Source organism: Sarcophilus harrisii, chromosome 3, assembly GCF_902635505.1.
Source record: "Sarcophilus harrisii chromosome 3, mSarHar1.11, whole genome shotgun sequence".
NCBI lineage: Eukaryota > Metazoa > Chordata > Mammalia > Dasyuromorphia > Dasyuridae > Sarcophilus > Sarcophilus harrisii.
Window position 1 is genome coordinate 409,894,415 of NC_045428.1, and position 20,045 is coordinate 409,914,459.

General features: G+C 36.8%; 1 protein-coding gene across 3 annotated transcripts in view; it reads left to right on the forward strand.

Moving 5' to 3' along the window:
• Positions 1-20,045, forward strand: part of GRB14 (growth factor receptor bound protein 14) — a 157,560-nt gene that overhangs the window by 80,877 nt on the left and 56,638 nt on the right. For all 3 annotated transcript variants that reach the window (XM_031960566.1, XM_031960567.1, XM_012544761.2), the window contains one exon: positions 19,852-20,008. In XM_031960566.1, coding sequence (XP_031816426.1) covers positions 19,852-20,008 — 157 coding nt within the window. The remainder of the gene's footprint in view (positions 1-19,851; positions 20,009-20,045) is intronic.

The window sequence follows — 20,045 nt, forward strand, 5'->3', positions numbered from 1 at the left end:
CCACACAACCAGCAGCTCAGAGTCTCGAACTCAGCCCAATCTCCCCCCACTTGTCTTGCTCCCTCTCTCTCTGCCTCCATCCACCAAAATCGTCATTTCCTATACAACACATCAGGACTTGCAAGGAGAGTGGGCAGGGACCATTCTTAATCCAATCATGTATATTAATAGAGTATAGCCCAATTACTATCTAGCCTCATGTACTTGGGACCTCAGTGCATCAGCTCAAACCTCAGCCCATTACATTTCCGCTTTTTTTATTTTAGAACACGGTGGTCATGCCATCCCTGACTCCTCAGGAGGTCAGAGCTCCCAAGGGAGGTGATCACAGCCTCCCTAACTTCTAGGGAAGGAGGTGAAAGCACCGAAAGGAGGTGATCACAGCTCCCTGACTTCTCAGAAAAGGCGGTGAAAGCACTAAAAGGAGATGATCACGCCTACCTGACATCTCAGGAAGGAGATGAAAAGCACCAAAGGGAAATGGGGTTGACTAGGGGTTTCTGGGCTGAAGGGTCTTATTATGCACAAACCCATCAGCATGGGAGGTATTACAAAGCACATAGCAATAACGCAGAGGCTATTAGGGATGACCCTCCCTCAGTCAGTGCAGGCTCGATGTGGTGTAACAAACATGAATTGTACACACAAGTAGCAGAATAGCAAACAATATAAATCAACATGGTGTTGGAAAAGATCACCAGAAGTCCTAGAAGGTGGGTATGTAAACAACAGTCACACATACACCTTCTTCAGCAGCCAAGAGATAGTCCAAAACCAATCTATTGTCCATTGTTTCACATGTCAGGAATCCAATGATCCCCTGAGTTTTAAGTCCTGAAAAGTCTTTTATGTGTTAGGGAATCCAGTGATTCCAGCAGATTTTGAAGTGTTGTAACAGTCTTATCATTTCTCAGAGAATCCAATGATTCCTGAGGGTTTTCAAGTCCTATGTTTCAGAGAATCCAATGATTCCTGAGAGTTTTCAAGTCCTATGTCTCAGAGAATCCAATGATTCCTGAGGGTTTTCAAGTCCTATGTCTCAGAGAATCCAATGATTCCTGAGAGTTTTCAAGTCCTATGTCTCAGAGAATCCAATGATTCCTGAGGGTTTCAAGTCCTATGTCTCAGAGAATCCAATGATTCCTGAGAGTTTTCAAGTCCTATGTCTCAGAGAATCAATGATTCCTGAGGGTTTTGAAGTCCGACAATCTTTGATGTCCATGAGTCAAACGCCATAACTGCCACGCTCTTTCAATGGTGAGCACAATCAGCAACAGCACTCACCCGATATTTCTTGGGTCTTCTCCTTTGTTTCAAAGGTCTGCTCGTCTCTCTGCGATGGACAAGGCGAATATGGCTCGTTGGCACCCATCTGATTCCTTCTCCACCTGTAGAGATACAAGCAAACCCTCTCCCAAAGCAGTTAACCTATCTGGTCCTTTCCATTCACCACTTTCTGGGTCTCTCCACATCACCTGGCGATTATCTAAAGATAGTGGAGCTGCTCGCACTGGACACTGACCTTCCGTGGGTTATAAAACCTGTCAGCTGGAGCCAGTGCATCTTTGTCAAAAATCAAGAAGTTAATAGTATAAAGAGCTAGATTTAGAAGTTCTCTAGGGTTACCTGTGGCTCCCTTTCTTTGTTTTTGAGTAGTGTCTTAATATCTCTGTTTCTCCTCTCCACTATTGCCTGTCCTTGAGGATTAAAAGGTATGCCTGTGGTGTAAAATCTTATACTGTGCACAAAAGTGTGCAAAATGTTTCAAGTATAAGCAGGACCATTGTCTGTTTTATTGCTATGCGCACACCCATAATGGCAAATGCTTGTATGAGGAATTCAGTGACCACTCGGCTGTCTCTTTGCTGCTGGCATTGCAAAAGTGAATCCTGAAAAGGTGTCTACCACAACATGGATGAAAGACAGACGACCAAAGATTTATAATGGGTCACATCCATTTGCCAGATTTCATTGGGTCTCAAACCACGAGGGTTCTTCCCTGGGGGCAGTGTAGGAGCGTGGAAAGGAAGGCAAGCGTACAGGCTTTTACTATGCTCCTAGCTTCCTTTTGTTATTCCAAATTGTAAACGTAAAGCTCAGGCAGCCTGATGATATTTAGAATGAGATGCCTGAGCTTCTTGGAATCAAAGGGGTATTGACCAACATAGTTAGAAGGCTATCTGCCTTTGAATTGCCATCAAATATGGGACCTGGAAGTCCACTATGAGAATGGACATGTAATATATAGATCTTACCTGGATGTTTCTCACTTGCTCTTGAAGTTTCTTAAAGAGCTGATATATATTAGAGGCTGCAATTTTATTTGGGCTGTGGCAATTCTTTGTACCACACCTACTGAATAGGCCGAATCAGATATTATATTTATGTCTCCTGGATAATAAGTAAGAGCTAGAATGATCGCTACAATTCATTCTGCTGAGTGGACTGAAAAGGAGTTCTGACTACTCTCTTTATAGTTAGATCATGAGAGTACACAGCACAAATATTATGTTTGGATGCATCCGTGAAGATTGTTGGTCCTTGAAGAGGAACTTTAGAAACTTTTCTTCAAGAGTCCATCGCCAATTATGTAATAGTCTAGTTATCTTTAATGGAGACCTCATGTAAAAATTTGGAGCCATGGCTAATAAAATTTGCCACTTGGGATGGTCTCACAACACATTAATTTGTGTATTGGTATAAAAGGTGTATATTTTATCAGGTCTTGTCCTCAGATAATTGTACTGCTCGCTTAGTGGCCTTTAATAAAATTCTAGCCACAAGCACTGGGTAGGGTGTAAGGCTTTGATCTGGTTGTGCTGGGAGGTTCACCCATCTATCACACTGTGTCCTTGATGAAGGACTGCTGTGGGTGCCTCTTTGTGTGGCAAAACTGATATCTCCAAGGGTTTTGAGTGACTCTTTCAACCACATTGGATAAATCCAGTTCAACTTCTCTCAAAGCCTCTTGAGCTTCTTTTGTAAGCTGGCGTGGTGAATTTAAAGCACTGTTTCCCCTAAAATGTCATATAACGGTTGTAACTGATAGGTAGTCAAGCTAACACTGGTCGCATCCATTGGATATCTCCTATCAATTTCTGAAAATCATTCAATGTGTTTAGCTTTTCTGTTCTTAAGGAGAGTTTTTGAACGGTAAGCACCTTAGGTATACTTCATATCCTAAATATTGAAAAGGAGCATGTCTTTGAATTTTTTCTGGTGCTATGTATAATTTGTAATTCCTTAGTGTTTCTATGGTCTTTTGTAGACATGCTTCTAACATTTGTTCCTCAGGTGCACATCCCAAAATGTCATCCATGTAATGTAATAGCATAACTTTTGGGAATGCTTTTCTTACTGGAGCAAGAGCAGCAGCAACATACATTTGACACATAGTAGGTCTGTTTTCATTCCTGTGGTAAAACTGTCCATTCATATCTTTATAAGGCTCAGCTAAGTTAAGCTGAGCACTGAAAAGGCAAATCTTTTCATATCCTCCTTATCCAGAGGGATAGAATAGAAACAATCCTTAATATCTATGACCCAAAGAGGCCATTCTCTAGGCAACTGAGTAGGAGATGGAAGTCCAGGCTGAAGAGTTCCCATAGTTTCCATCTGTTCATTCACTTTTCTTAAATCCGTTAACATCCTCCATTTTCCAGATTTCTTTTCACAACAAACACTGGGAATTCCAAGGACTTAGAGAAGGTTTTAAGTGTCCTTGGTCAAGCTGCTCCTGTACTATATCTAATAAGGCCTGAATTTTATCTTTACTTAGGGCCACTGCTCTATCCACACTGGTGTATCAGTTTTCCATTGGATAGGAACAGGTGAGAGTGTTGGCAGGCCTTCAACAGCAGCCCTGCTTAAAAACCAAGTACTCATTTTAATCCTAATTGCTGTAAAACGTCTCTTCCCCACAGATTGATGGGGATTTTTTCAACTATAAAAGGAGTAAAACTCCTGTTTTGCCTTCAAAAGTCCATCTCATAGGGCAGCACTAACTTCAGCTGCTATTGATCCTCCTACGCCAGACATGTAGGTGTCTGCTTTAATCTTGGCCAGTGACTGGGCCAGCTGGCACCTCTAATGACCGTCCGATCTGCACCAGTGTCTACCAATCCTTCCAATGGAAGGCCATTTATATAGATTGTGAGCATAGGTCGGTCAGTTGTTACAGCTGCTGTCCAGTAAACTGCTGGATTTTGTGATCTGGAATCAGAATCTGGGTGACTATCACCAGGCTGCTTATTAGGATTCTGTATGAGTAAACCTGATGCTACTATTTCTCCTGGGTGATAAGTCACACATTGTCTGCCTGTATTGGTGACTGGGATATTATCTACACATTCCCCAGTTTCCCACATCAGTATGTGGATGGACACTGTTTTGTACGTACTCTCAGGAGGTAAAATGGTCAAGCCTACTGTGCCTGGAGGCAAGGGATCCATAGGCTGGAGAGGAACAGATTTCACCTCTCCAGGGGGTATCTCAGTTGTCTCAGCTGCATACAACTCTATTCTCCCTAATTGTAATCCCTTTCTTCCATCAGGTTGCTTCCTGGCTGATTGATTGTGTAATCCCTTTCTGCCATCATATGGCTTCTTGGCTGATTGGTCATATTGGGGTATTGGCCGTCTAGGCACTCTCTGGGTGCACCATTGGCTGCCATCATGCCCCAAGTGTTTTTGCCTGGGGCCCTGGGGCTGGGCCCCTCATCCGTTTCCCTGAACCTGTCTACATTCTGAGGCCCAATGGAAGCCTCTGTTGCATTTTGGACATGGGATACTGGGTCTTGTTCTCCCACCCTGCTTTCTCACTCTGCCTCTATACCAACATTGAGCTTTCAGATGCCCTACTTTACCACACTGAAAGCATTGCCGTTTCTCTCTAGAAGTCCCTTGCTGGAAGGGACCCTGTCTACCATGTTGGGATCTTGGGAAGTCTGCATCATAGTCTGGCTATAAAAGGCATTTGTGCCCACTGTGGCACAGCGTCTTATGAACTCCTCTAAAGGAGCATCCTTGGGCAGTCCTAGTATAATCCTTCTGCACACCTCATTAGCATTTTCCTTAGCAAGTTGCCTTATTAAAACATCTGTTGTTGGATTTTCCCATTAGTTCTTGTGATAGCAGTCTGCAAACGTCCCACAAAGTCAGCAAAGGGCTCATCTGGCCCTTGCATTATTTTGTGAAGGCCTCACCTTTATCATTTTTATTGTGAATCGAATCCCACGCTTTGATAGCATTAGCAGCAATTTGCTCATATGCTGCTACTGAATAATTAACCTGTGCTGTGACGTCTGCATATGGACCTATACCTTGTAGTAGGTCATAGGTGATCGCAGCATGAACAGCATTTTGACTATTTTGTTGGGCTTGTATCCTACAGAGCTCACTATATTCAGAAAGCCACATGTAATTTTGTCCAGGTTCTAGGCATACCTTGCTATAGATTTCCAGTCATCAGGAGTCAAGACTTGAAAGCCAAATTCTGTAACAGCATCTTAACATAAGCTGATGTAGCCCTATAAATAGTGCAGGCCTTTTAAGATCTTTAATGATTTCTACGTTAAAAGGAGTATCTTCGACTTTGTTGACCTGAGGCATTAGACTGGGAAATTACAGGAAACATAAGTGGTTGTAGCTCCGGATGTCCACACCTTTTCTTTGGCCTTCATTAAGCCCTCTTGAAGCCTGCTCAAGGTTGGTCCCTCACTGCCCCCACTGCCTCTCCTCCCTCCATCCCGAGGGTGGAGTTGGTGGAGGAGAGTCAATCACTTGCTCCTGGGGTGGGGCTGAAGCCCTCCTGAGGGGAAAGGTCACCACACCCTTGCTCACTTAAGTCTCCATGCCCTGTGGGGATATGGTCATTAATCTCTTCATTGTCTTCCTCCTTAATATCATGGCTAATTTGAGGAGGAGTGGAAGGAGTCAAGGGCTTTTTCTTTCTTCTAGGGATTCTTAGTGCTAACTGAAATACATTGTATAAATAAAATGCCTCCATGGGAATTGAATGAGGACCATATTCTCTGAAATGTATGAACATTCTTGTCCAACCTCGGGACCAGTTATCTCGAGAGATCTGCTCCTCCTCTACGATCCAAGGGAGATGCAGTTTAATATACCCACAAATCTCGCATATCTGTTCCCAAGTTATAAGTAACCCATGTATTTCTGTCAGCTTAATCATGCTTTCCATAGCACCACTCTTGGGTGGGGTTGAGGCGGATGGAGAGTCTTTAGCTAGCCTTTGTCCCATTTTAGCCAAAAAAATTACTGGTTTAGTTTTTAAGAAAATAAGTTCCTTATTTGTCTATTAACAATACTCACCCAAGTTCCTGGTCACCGGAGACTTCTTCAGTCCTTGGTTCCCACCGTTGGGCGCTAAATGTTATGATTGCGTATTTTAAGATCAGCACGAGACAGGAATTCAGGTTAGGGGAAAATCGTCAGTCTTTATTCTCAGTGAAGAAGGATCGGAGGTGGAAGAGAATCGGCGATAGCAATGTGTGCAGCTGAGTCAAGAAGCTAGCTCGACCAGCAGCCACACAACCAGCAGCTCAGAGTCTCGAACTCAGCCCAATCTCCCCCCCATTGTCTTGCTCCCTCTCTCTCTGCCTCCATCCACCAAAATCGTCATTTCCTATACAACACATCAGGACTTGCAAGGAGAGTGGGCAGGGACCATTCTTAATCCAATCATGTATATTAATAGAGTATAGCCCAATTACTCTCTAGCCTCATGTACTTGGGACCTCAGTGCATCAGCTCAAACCTCAGCCCATTACAAATTTCAGGTCGTTTTTTAGTTGATCCTCTAGGTTTTCTAAGTAAATATTATAATTTGCAGAGAGTGATAATTTTGTTTCCTCATTGCCTAATCTAATTCTTTCAATTTCTTTTTCTTCTCTTATTGCTATAGCTAGCATTTCTAGTACAATATTAAATAATAGAGGTGATAATTGGCATCCTTGCTTCACCACTGATTTTATTGGAAAGGCTTCTAGCTTTCCGCCATCAAGATAATTCTTGCTGATGGTTTTAGATAAATATTAGTTATCATTTCAAGCTAAGCTCCATTTATTCTTATGCTCTCCGATGTTTTTAATAGAAATCAATACTCCGTATTTTCTAGTGTTTTTAATAGAAATGAATACTCCATATTTTTAAAAGCTTTTTCTGCATATTTATGTAATCATATTGGCTTTGTTAGTTTTGTTATTGATATAGTCAATTATGTTGATATTTTTCCTATATCAGACCACCCTTGCATTCCTGGTATAAATTCCACCTGGTCATATTGTGGGATCTTTGTGATATATTGCTATAATCTCTTTACTAGTATCTTATTTAAAATTTTTGCAACAGAATTCATTAGGAAAAATGGTCTATAATTTTCTTTAGTTGTTTTGACTCTTCCTGGTTTAGGTGTGAACACCAATTTTTTTTAAAAGGGAATTTATAGGATTCCTTCTTTGACTGTTTTTTTTTTTTTTCAAATTGTTTATATAGTATTGAGATTAATTATTGTTTAAATGTTTTGTAGAATTCACATGTAAATCCATCTGTTCCTGGGGATTGTTTTCTTAGGAAGTTCATTGATGGCTTGTTCAATTTCTTAATTTGGATTACTTATGTATTTTATTTCTTCTTCAATTAATCTAGGTAATTTATATTTTTGTAGATTTTTATGCACTTCATTTAGATTGTCAAATTTATTGGTATACAATTAGGCAAAGTAGCTCCAGACAATTTTCTTAATTTCCTCTTCATGGGAATTCATCTCTTCTAGTTTTGAAACCAGTAATTTGGTTTTCTTTTTCAGTTTTTAAAATCAAATTAACCAAAGATTTATCTGTTTTATTTTTTTTCATAAAAACAGCTTCTAATTTTTATTTGTTCTTTAAATTTTATTGGTTTGCCTATTTAATTGGGGATTTAAATTTTTTTTCTTTTTCTAGCTTTTTTAGTTGCTTGTCAATTCATTGATTTTTTTTCCTTTATTTTATTGATGTAAGCAATTAAGAATATAAATTTCCCTCTAAATGACTGCATCTCATGAATTTTGTTATGTTTTTTGGTAACAAGGTCTTTCTGGGTGGTTGGTCCTGGAGGAGAGATGTTCCTCTGGTCTTCTCAGAAGTGGTGCCCGCTGCTGGGCTAATATGAAAGCAGGAAAATTGGCAGGACCCAGGAGCAGAGTCTCATTCTTAGCCAGTCCTGGGATGGGGCTCCAGCACTAGTCAGCAGTATAGTCAGGTCCTAGATGGTGGCTTGTGTTGGGGATGGAGGTTAATGGGGGAGGGTGGAGGGAAGGGCAGGGTGGCAGGAACTTGTTGCACTGGTCAGACTGCTCACATAACTAGGGGGCTGCTAGTTTACAGGAGGAAGGTTCCTTGCTGGTGGATTGTCCCAGGCTTAAAGCACTGCTACAGACTTCCTGATATGAAGTTGGCTACTGGTGGACCTCTTGGACCCTAACCCTCCCACTTTCTCCACTCCAGTGAGACAGACCTTTCCTGAGAAGCTGGTTAATTGCTTCCCTTTTCCTAAATCAATTCTGAATCAGTTTTATAGTCATTTTGAAGGGAATTTTGTAAGGCTTCAGAAGGTTTCTTCCTCATTCTGCCATCTTGGCTGCCCAATGCATTTTTAAGTAGCTCCTATTATTGGGAAGTTTTTCTTTGTCTCAGAAAAGAACCTGACTTAGAGAATTATTAAACTTCAGAGTTGGAAGAGACTTTAGTGATCTTTCTGCATACCTTTTCTGAATACCATTTCTGCAATCTACCCAACAAGGATTTATTGCTTAAACTCTCAACTGCTTCATAAAGCAGCTCTTTTCACATTTGGATAGCTCTAATTCTTTAATATACAATTTTATTTTCATTTGACAAACATTTAGTTTTCCTTCTATCCTTCCCCTGCTTAAAAAAAAAAAGAAAGAAAAACCCCTTTGTAACTTATAATCAAAGAAAACAAATCCCCACCTTGGCCAAAAGTATGCACTAATTCTGCATATTAATCTATCTTTGCATTTCTGCATCATTTGTCCTCTGGCATTTCATTGGTCATTTTGTTCATAAGATTTCTTAAGTTTTTCAAAATTGTCCATTTTTTACAGCTTTGTTTTCAGTATATGAATTGTTCTAACTTATATCTGTTCACATAATTTTACCCAGTTTTCTCTTAAACCATTCTTTTTGTCATTATTTTCTCATTATTTATTTTGTCATTATTCATCAACTTAATTTTTAGTTCTTTTGCCATTGCAAAAATACTTCTTTAACATATCTTTTTTTTTTGGTCCATAAACCCTGTTATTTGATTTCTTTGGGGTAGTATAGGCCTGGTATTACTATTTCTGGGTCAAAGATCATGCACAATCTAGTTGCTTTTCAGACATTGCTTCAAATTGCTTTTCAGAATGATTGAACCAATGTACATATTTACCAACAATGTATTAATGTTCCTGTTTTTCCCCAACCCCTTCCACAGTTGTCATTTTCTATTTTTGTCAGATTTGTCAATCTGATGAGTGAGGTAGAGCCTCTGTTTTGCTTTAATTTACATTTAAAAAAATTACTAGTGATTTGGAACACTTTTAAAATATATGACTAGATAGTTGGATTTCTTCTCTTGAGAATTGCTTGTTCATCAGATAGATTTCATTGTTAGGAAATTTCCTCTGAGGTTGACCCTAAATTTGTTCCTTATTTTGTTGTTGTTGTTTCAACCCATTACTTCCAGTTTTGCTATCTAAGTAGTTTATATCTCTGATTTGAGAGACAGGTCATCAAATATCTGAATAATACTATTCCCTCTCAGTCTTTTCCTGCATAAACTAAGTAGTTAATTTAACTGCTTAATAGCTAATTTAACTATCCTGATAGGTTTTTCAAAAAGTCAGGCACCCTATTTCAAGTCATCTAACTTTATTTTAAAAAGGGAAGTCTTCTAATTTTCTTATTAATTTGCCCTGAAGTTTTCTCACCTATTCTTGTGAAGAATTCTCAATGATATTATTTGAAGTATACTCATAATGCTTATAGGACCATTCTTTTATTGCAGAACTCCACTTGAATGGGATGCTCAACAGTTGTATACTGAAATTGGAAAAAGAATGTTTAGTTTGAATCCAGTTGATTTTCAAAATGTATGAATTGAATGGATACAACCAGAAAAAAAAAGGGGAAAAAACCCCGCTTCTTTATGATAGAAGATATATTCTTAAATATTTTAAATTCAGAAGTCCCATGAATTTTTTACTCAATTTAGACTTTGATCCTATGTATTTGCTTTTGTCCAATTCAAATTTATTAGGAAGCAAAAAAAGAGTTTATTGTATCTGTTGGGATATGAAGGCTCCCTCTGGTGGCCATCTTGTCAATCAAATTAAGGTAGAAAATTAAGTCAATCAAATTAAGGTAGAAAAGCAAGACTTTTTGGTATAGTAATTAAGCCTTAGGGTTCTTTAGAGATTAACTTTACATTTTATGTTCAGTTAATAGGATATTTCTTATCAATGTAATTTTGGAATATAAAAAGTTTCGTGTGTGTGTGTGTGTGTATGTATGTATACCCCCTTAAAAAAAATAAAGGTGCAATTTAAGAGCATTTTAGTATGGTAGATATTAAGCTGGTCTTGAGTTTAAGGAAAAGCTTGTGTTCAAGTTCTGTCTCTGACACATACTAGCTCTTTGTCCATGGGCAAGTGACTTGACTTCTCAGTGTTGCAGATATCTTACTATATGTCTTACAAATAATTTAATGCTTAATATTAATGGATAGAATTCTGTCCAGTTGCTCTCAAAATTTTTCTTTCTCGAATGCATTGAGTCACTTTCATATCATTCCCCAGTAAGGAAAGAGGAAGCATGGAGAAGAATATTCTGAAGGCTTTGGGGGAAAGTGTGAGTAGATAATAGAATGAAGGTATCTTTTTCAGCAAGACTTTCTTTCTGAGTCTTTTCTTTTCCATATACTAGACAAGTCAGTCAGTCTTCAACTAATTTTCTTCTTGTAGTTTTCAAATACTGAATTTCTTAAAGCTTATGAATTAAACAACTTGATATTTATACTTTAATTCCATGGGAGGTAATATATACCTGAATAATAAAAGATGGAATCTTTTCTAATCTAATCTCAGTCTCTAAATATAAGCTTTTAATTGTGTCTTAGTTTAATAGTTAGAATGCTATATTTTACAAACAAAGGTGGTCTTAATAGCTGCTAAAGTCTTAGGTGAAGTTACTGTTTTAATGACAACCTATCATTAATGACAACTGTTTTGACAGTAGAAAAAGTTGTTTAATTTGAAAAAAAAAAATCAAATTACAAGGCATCCTAAATTACTTCCATTTTGAGAAATAAAAGACTTTATCTTGTATATAAGTACTATAAATACAATTAACTCACATAATGATTTAAGCAGAAATCTTTGACATCAAGCACAGAATTAAAGGAACTTATTCTTATTGCTTGTTATTTTGAAAATCATTTTTCAAGAAACCACCTAAGTGAACTGACATCTAGGTGTTTTCTCATATATAAATATGCATTTAACAAGCACACGTTGAACCTTTGGTGATCAAAGCATTATCTGATCAATATAATGTAAAAAGATGAGATTCCAGAATTTCTTTACAGATGGAAAGATAAGCTAGATATAGATGAAAAAAAATTATAGAGCATAAAACCAACTCCTCACTAATAAATCTTTTACACAAATGAAGTACTGAAATTGGAAAAGAGGAAGTAAGACATCGTTCTAGAGAGATAAAGTAATAAAATTATCCTGACTAGAGCAGAGAAATGGTGTTGAGTAGTAAGTGATGAATTTGGATTTGAGCAAGTGACTGACTCAGTGGAATAATTTATAAGATTTCAATGAACAACTAACTTAATCTACAAGATCTTTAGGTATTACATTCCTTATTTAGGAGGATTTTTAAAAATTTGTTTTAAATCAGGGCCACTGTAACCTCTATAAAAATCCTTCGTAAAATTTAGGTGCATGGAGTATCTGTTAAAAGTAATGATGGTCAGTATTTGGAAGGGTTACTTGAAAACTTCCCTCTGATCTTGGAATTGAGATAGAGAATAAGTAAAGAACTGGAGGTGTGATTTCCTTGTTAAAGAGTTTTTCCAATGAGGAAACTTTTCTACCAATGCAGTTCAGCACCATTTGGACAACTTAAAGTTTTAGAGAATTGTACAGAGCATTAAGAAGTTATCATTGGGGCGGAGCCAAGATGGTGGAGAAGGCACACGTGACTTTCTAAGCTCCTGTCATTTCCCTCATAACCAACTATTTTATCCAGCCTCAGAAATAGCTCTTCACTGCTTAAATTCATGAAGATCAGAAGCATACAACTTACCTGCTGAAGTCAATCTGGAAGATCGCCAGGAAAGATTTGTTCTGAGGGGCCAGAAACAGACTAGCACAGGCCGGGAGAGGCTAGCGTCCTGAGCAGACCAGGGGCGGGGTGATCTCTGTGGCTAGAGAAGTTATAGAGACCCCTCTGCTAGAGGCTAACTGCTCTGCCTTGATTACAAAGCAGTAAACTGGCAGAGAAATTAAAGCCTGGAACAGAGGGTACTCTAAAAAAATGCCAGAACCTAACACTGGCTGTAGCTACTCAAACCCGGAAGTGACTCAGGAGACTGAAACACAGCCCTACAGCCACATCCTGCAGTTCGGAGCTTTTGCGGGGCAGTTACAAACCCACACAGCAGGGCGACACAGCCTGGGAAGCCTCTAATCAGCACAATGGGGGGCTCGGCCTGGGGCAATAGAACTTCCCCAACTGGACTGTGGTTCCCTGAGCAGAGACACTTCCTGTCCTGCAAATCCATTCACTGCTCAACTGCTAATACCCACAGCCCCAGGGCGGGATTTGACTTGGGATAGTGAAACTCTCACTACTCAGCATCTAGCCCCAGGGCAGTCATTATCTCACACAGCAGGGGTTCTTTGCAGGGTACTTTCCCAGCTCTGTCCTGCAGGCCTGAGTTACTTCCTGGTGGGGAACTCTTTCCCAGAGCACTCCAGTACCTCGCTGCTTTTTGCAGCCGGCTAGCAGGACAGCTACCCTTCCATACACCTCTCATTGCTCTGCAGAGGAAGCTGGTAACCTCTTGGTCCTGAAGGCAAACCCTAAAGGCTTTAACAAAATGAGTAAGAAAATCAAAAGAACGATTGATAGTTTCTACTCAGAAAGAGAATAGCTTTTCAACCCTGAAGAGACTAATAGCATACAGTCTCCAGACAATTGTTGGTCCCCAATACAAAAGGCTCTCCTAGAACAGACTATTAAAAACCTTAAAAAAGAACTAGAAATGGGGAAAGGAAAGAGAAGCTATGCAAGAGAGTACTGAAAAGACATATAACTCACTAAAAGAAAAATTTGACAAAGTGGAAAAAGAAAACAACTCCCTGAAATGTGAACTGGAAAAGGTAAAAAACTCCCAAGAAGTGCAGGGAAAGAGAATTTGTGAATTGGAGAAAGAAAATAACTCACTAAAAAAAAAAAATTAGTGAAATGGAAAAAAATTCCATAGAGCAAAATGACTCATTTAAAAACTCAATCGGACATATACAAAAAGAAGTTTAAAAAGCTAATGAAGAAAATAACACGCTAAAAATCAGAACTGAACAAATAGAAGTGACTGAATCATTGAGACAGGAAGAATCAGTCAAACAAAACCAAAAAACTGAAAGATTGGAAAAAAATGTCAAATATTTACGTGAAAAAACAATGGACCTGGAAAATAGATCAAGGAGAGAAAACCTAAGGATCATCGGACTACCCGAAAAATATGATGAAAAAATTAGCCTAGATACTATTTTACAGGAAATTATTAAAGAGAACTGCCCAGAAGTAATAGAACCGGAAGGTAAAATAAGCATGGAAAGAATCCATCGAACACCTTCTGAAAAAGACCCTAAAATAAAGATTCCGAGGAATATTGTGGCCAAACTTTAGAATTTTCAGATTAAAGAAAAAATTCTACAAGGATCCAGGAAAAAATAGTTCAAATACCAAGGTGCCACAATAAGGGTCACACAAGATCGGGCTGCTCTAACATTAAAGGATCAAGGGCCTGGAATTTGATATTCCGAAAGGCAAAAGAACTTGAATGCAGCCAAGAATAAACTACCCAGCTAAGCTGAGCATTTTTTTTCCATGGAAGAAGATGGACATTTAATGAAACAGAGCAATTCCATCTGTTTCTAAAGAAAAAACCAGACTTAAACAAAAAATTTGATCTCCAACAACGGGACTCAAGACAAGCAGAAAAAGGTAAAAGGAACTCTTGAGAACTGTATTTCTGTTGTGGATATACATAAAAATCACATGTATAATTTGGTTTTACTGATATAGCATAAAAAAGGGAAGTAGAAATGGAAAGGGGATAGTGTCAGAAAAAGAGGAAAAGGGAGATAAAAAGAGGGAAACTTCATGCGTTGATGAGGCAAAGGAAACCTATCAAATCTGAGGGAACTTAGAGATGGGGAGGAACATTGTGCAAATCTTACTCTCATCAGAGTTGGCTCAAAGAAGAAATAGTTGACACATTTGTTTTACAGAGAATCTTCACTCACTTCATAAAAAGTGGGAGAGGAAAAGTGAAAAGGAAAAAGAGTAATAAGGGAAGGGTACAAGAAAGGGGAAGGGATTCAAAGGGAGGAGGGAAGGATACTAAAGAGGGAGAGCTGGGTGATGCAAGTGGGACCAATAAGTTTAATACTAAGGAAGTGGGGAAGGAGACCAAGAAAATCAAAGCATAATTGGGGATATTAGGAAGGCAGGAAATACAGAATTAGTAATCTTAACCATAAATGTGAATGGGATGAATTCCCCCATAAAGAGGAGGCAGATAGCAGACTGGACAAAAGTCAGAACCCTACAATATTACAAGATTACAAGAAACACATTTAAAACAGGGAGACCCATACAGAGTAAAGGTAAAAGGCTGGAGCAGAATCTATTATGCTTCAGGTGAAGTCAAAAAAGCAGGGGTAGCCATCCTTAGATCAAGTAAAAGCAAAATTGATCTAATTAAAAGAGATAAGGAAGGAAACTATATCTTGCTAAAAGGTACTATAGACAATGAAGCAATATCAGTATTAAACATATATGCACCAAGTAGTATAGCATCTAACTTCCTAAAGGAGAAATTAAGAGAGTTACGAGAAGAAATAGACAGCAAACTATAACAGCGTGAGACCTCAATTTTGCACTCTCAGATCTAGATAAATCAAATCACAAAACAAATAAGAAAGAAATTAAAGAGGTAAATAGAATATTAGAAAGACTAGGTATGATAGATCTTTGGAGAAAACTGAATGGTGATAGAAAGGAGTATACTTTCTTCTCAGCAGCTCATGGAATCTACACAAAAATTGACCATATATTAGGACATAAAGACCTCAAAATTAAATGCAGCAAGGCAGAAATAGTAAATGCTTTCTTTTCAGATCACAATGCAATAAAAACTACATTCAACAAAAAGTTAGGTGTAAACAAATCAAAAAGTAATTGGAAACTAAATAATCTCATCTTAAAGAATGATTGGGTAAAACAGCAAATTATAGACACAATTAATAACTTCACTCAAGATAATGACAACGGTGAGACATCATACCAAAATTTGTGGGATGCAGCCAAAGCAGTAATAAGGGAAACTTTATATCCTTAGAGGCTTACTTGAACAAAATAGAGAAAGAGAAGGTCAATGAATTGGGTTTGCAACTTAAAAAGCTAGAAAAAGACCAAATTAAAAACCCCCAATCAATTACTAAACTTGAAATTCTAAAATTAAAAGGAGAAATTAATAATATTGAAACTAAAAAACTATTGAACTAATAAATAAAACTAAGAGTTGGTTTTATGAAAAAACCAATAAAATTGATAAACCTTTAGTAAATCTGATTAGAAAAAGGAGAGAGGAAAATCAAATTAGTAGTCTTAAAAATGAAAAGGGAGAACTTTCCACGAATGAAGAGGAAATTAATGAAATAATAAGGGGTTACTTTGCCCAACTTTACACCAATAAATTTGATAACCTAAACGAAATGGATGACTACCTCCAAAAATATAGGCTTCCCAGATTATCAGAGGAGGAAGTAAATTGCTTAAATAGTCCCATTTCAGAAAAGAAATAGAACAAGCTATTAATCAACTCCCCTAAAAAAACCCTCAGGACCAGATGGATTTACATGTGAATTCTACCAAACATTCAAAGAACAATTAGTCCCAATGCTTTATAAACTATTTGAAAAAGTAGGGAATGAAGGAATCCTACCAAATTCCTTTTATGACACAGACATGGTACTGATACTTAAACCAGGTAGGCTGAAAACTATAGACCAATCTCCCTAATGAATATTGATGCTAAAATCTTAAATAAAATATTAGCAAAAAGACTACAGAAAATCATCCCCAGGATAATTCACCATGATCAAGTAGGATTTATACCAGGAATGCAGGGCTGGTTCAATATTAGGAAAACTATCAGCATAATTTACCATATTAATAACCAAACTAACAAAAACCATATGATCATCTCAATAGATGCAGAAAAAGCATTTGATAAAATCCAACATCCATTCCTATTAAAAACACTTGAGAGTATAGGAATAAATGGACTTTTCCTTAAAATAATCAGTAGCATCTATTTAAAACCAGCAGGAAGCATCATATATAATGGGGACAAACTGCAACCATTCCCAATAAGATCAGGAGTGAAACAAGGTTGCCCACTATCACGATTACTATTTAATATTGTATTAGAAATGCTAGCTTTGGCAATAAGAACTGAGAAAGATATTAAAGGAATAAGAATAGGCAATGAGGAAACCAAATTATCACTCTTTGATGATGATATGATGGTATACTTAGAGAACCCCAGAGATTCTACTAAAAAGTTATTAGAAATAATCCACAATTTTAGCAAAGTTGCTGGTTATAAAATAAACCCACATAAGTCATCAGCATTCTTATATATCACTAACAAATCCAACAGTCAGAGTTACAAAGAGAAATCCCATCTAAAGTAACTACTGATAGTATAAAATATTTAGGAATCTATCTGACAAGGGAAAATCAGAAACTTTATGAGCAAAACTACAAAACACTTTCCACACAAATTAAGTCTGATCTAACCAACTGGAAAAATATTAAATGCTCTCGGATTGGGCGAGCAAATATAATAAAGATGACAATACTACCTAAACTAATCTATTTATTTAGCGCTATACCAATCAGACTTCTGAAAAACTATTTTGATGACCAAAATAACAACAAAATTCATATGGAAAAATAAAAGGTCAAGAATTTCAAGGGAATTAATGAAAAAAAAATCAAATGAAGGTGGCCTAGCTTTACCAGATCTAAAATTATATTATAAGGCAGCGGTTACTAAAACTATCTGGTATTGGCTAAGAAATAGACTAGTTGATCAATGGAATAGGTTAGGTTCAAAGGACAAAACAGCCAATAACTTTAATTATCTAGTGTTTGACAAACCCAAAGACCCCAGTTTTTGGGATAAGAATGCATTATTTGACAAAAATTGCTGGGAAAATTGGAAATTAGTATGGCAGAAACTAGGCACTGACCCACACTAGTAGGGAAAGACTCATCATGGATTGGCTAAGAGGTGATGAATTCTTTGGTCATGATGGATTGTGAGAGTTACCAGTCCAGTAGCAGAAACCTTATGGTGAACTAATATATCATAGAGTTTATGGTGAGCCACAAATTGAATATGTTGTAAAATTTTATATTTTATTATAGAATATTGAAATTATAAAAATAATACATATTATGCTGTATACTGTGATACTTGGCATGATTTATAGTCATTTACATGTAGGATTTTGAAACAATTATATGTGATATGATATTATTATGTGATATTATGATATTATGTGATATTATGAAAGATGGAAACATTTTTTGTTCAGTGAATATAAAGCAATTTTGCTTTTTGATTTATTTATTTATTTTTGTATGTTGTACTAAACACAGGTTTACTAAACTTAAGCAATACAAGAAAAAAATAGAGAAAGAATGTGTTCCTGTTACTTGTTTCTTCCTTATGTATTAAAGAATATATACTACTTAGTGTTCCATAAAACTACGCCCTTAGATTATTTGGCTAATAGAATTAAATAACATTGAATCTGACTATAAAAATATTTAAATTCAAAAGACTGAAGTCTTGTTTTATTCTTCAAGGTTATGCAAGGAGTATTTGAGAAAAAGTAGAAAAACCTAGGTCAGTTTGCAATATAATACTGAATATTATTTTTTGTTAGAGTTTCAAAATATAAATATATAATAATTATAATAATAGCTCATACATATGAGGCTTTTGAAGCTAAAAGAATGCCTTTCTTTCAACATTGTAAAATACTTAGTGCAGATATTCCTTATTTTATAGGAAAGTAAACAGTCTCAGATGTGGAACGACTTGCTTAGTCAAGTGGTTAAGAAACATAATTTTCCAGGACACATAAAGTGAATGTTACATTGTTAGGGGAAAGGAATAATAAGATATACTTTGAGATCTAACCTGATTTTTAAAATATTTTTGGTCCAATTATTTTCAGTCACATCTGACCCTTTGTGACACCAATTTGGGGTTTTCTTGGCAAAGACATTGTAGTAATTTGATACTTTCTTTTCTAGGTCATTTTATACATGAAGAAACTGAGGCAAACAAGGTTAAGTGATTTGCCTAGGGTGACACAGCCAGTAAATGTCTAAGGCCAGACTTGAATTCCAGAAGATAGTATATCTGACTCTAGACCTGACACTCTATCCATTGTTGTCACCTACCTGCCCTGTTTAAATGTTGGGAAATTTTTATTCATTTGTTTTTATGTGTTTGGTATATTTTATGAGTAACAAATGTGATATTCACTATATTCCTTTATATTACCATATAGAATTTTATTAAAACTATTATTATCATAGTTACCCATTTGTGATATAAATAACAAAATAGAAAGTAAAATAGATAGAAATCAAACAAAATGCTTGTTTTGCATTTGAATATTTTTGAAATTAATTTTGTTAACTTTTTATTATTTTCTTTTAGGCAGAAGTAAAAAAATATAGTATTAACCATAATATTAATTAATGTAGCTGTTCCTTGTTTTGCTGTACATTTTTAAAATCTATTTTACTGTTGGATGATATACTTTTATAGTCTTTATTTAATAGGGCAAAGCAGTTTTCCTTAACTGCATGTCTGGAGTAGACAAATCTAATCATGGAGAAAGGGATAGGGATGGGATTCGTTATTTGATTGGCATAGGGAATTTCCAGGGGAAAAACTCTTTCAATGCATATTACACCTTCTGTGTAATTTTTAGTCTTAGAGAATTATTTCATGCACTGCTGGTTTTGGAGATGAGTTCAGGGTCACACAATCTGTTTCCGTTGGAGATAGGACTTGACCCAGGCTTTCTCTAGATCTACTTTGGCAAGCTGCCTCTCTGGTTTACCAATTGAATGGACTATTCTACTTCTTTTTTGTGGGTGGTTCCTACATAAATTTCTTTAAAGTGGAGTAAAACATACTAGATGATGGTAATAAGTATTATCTTTTAACCTCTTGTAGTAATCAGATATGTGAATAAATGAAATCCTGTGGATAGAGAAGTCATGATTCCTAGAAAGTATGCCTAAGAAAATACTTTTAAATATAGTCTTATACAAAGAGATAAATTAGGTGAACTTTTTTTTTTAAGAGCTCACTTGATGTAAGTCTTTTGATGACTAGTGCTTGGTGAGATTATATTAATCAAATGTCCTCTTTTTTACTTGCACAGGTAATTAAAGTATACAATGAGGATGGCACAAGCAGAGCACTGGAAGTACCAAGTGATATAACAGCCAGAGATGTTTGCCAATTGTTTATCCTCAAGAATCATTACATTGATGACAACAGTTGGACTCTTATTGAACACCTTCCTCACATAGGTTTAGGTAAGGAGACAGAACTGGATTTTCCTTTAATTCAAAA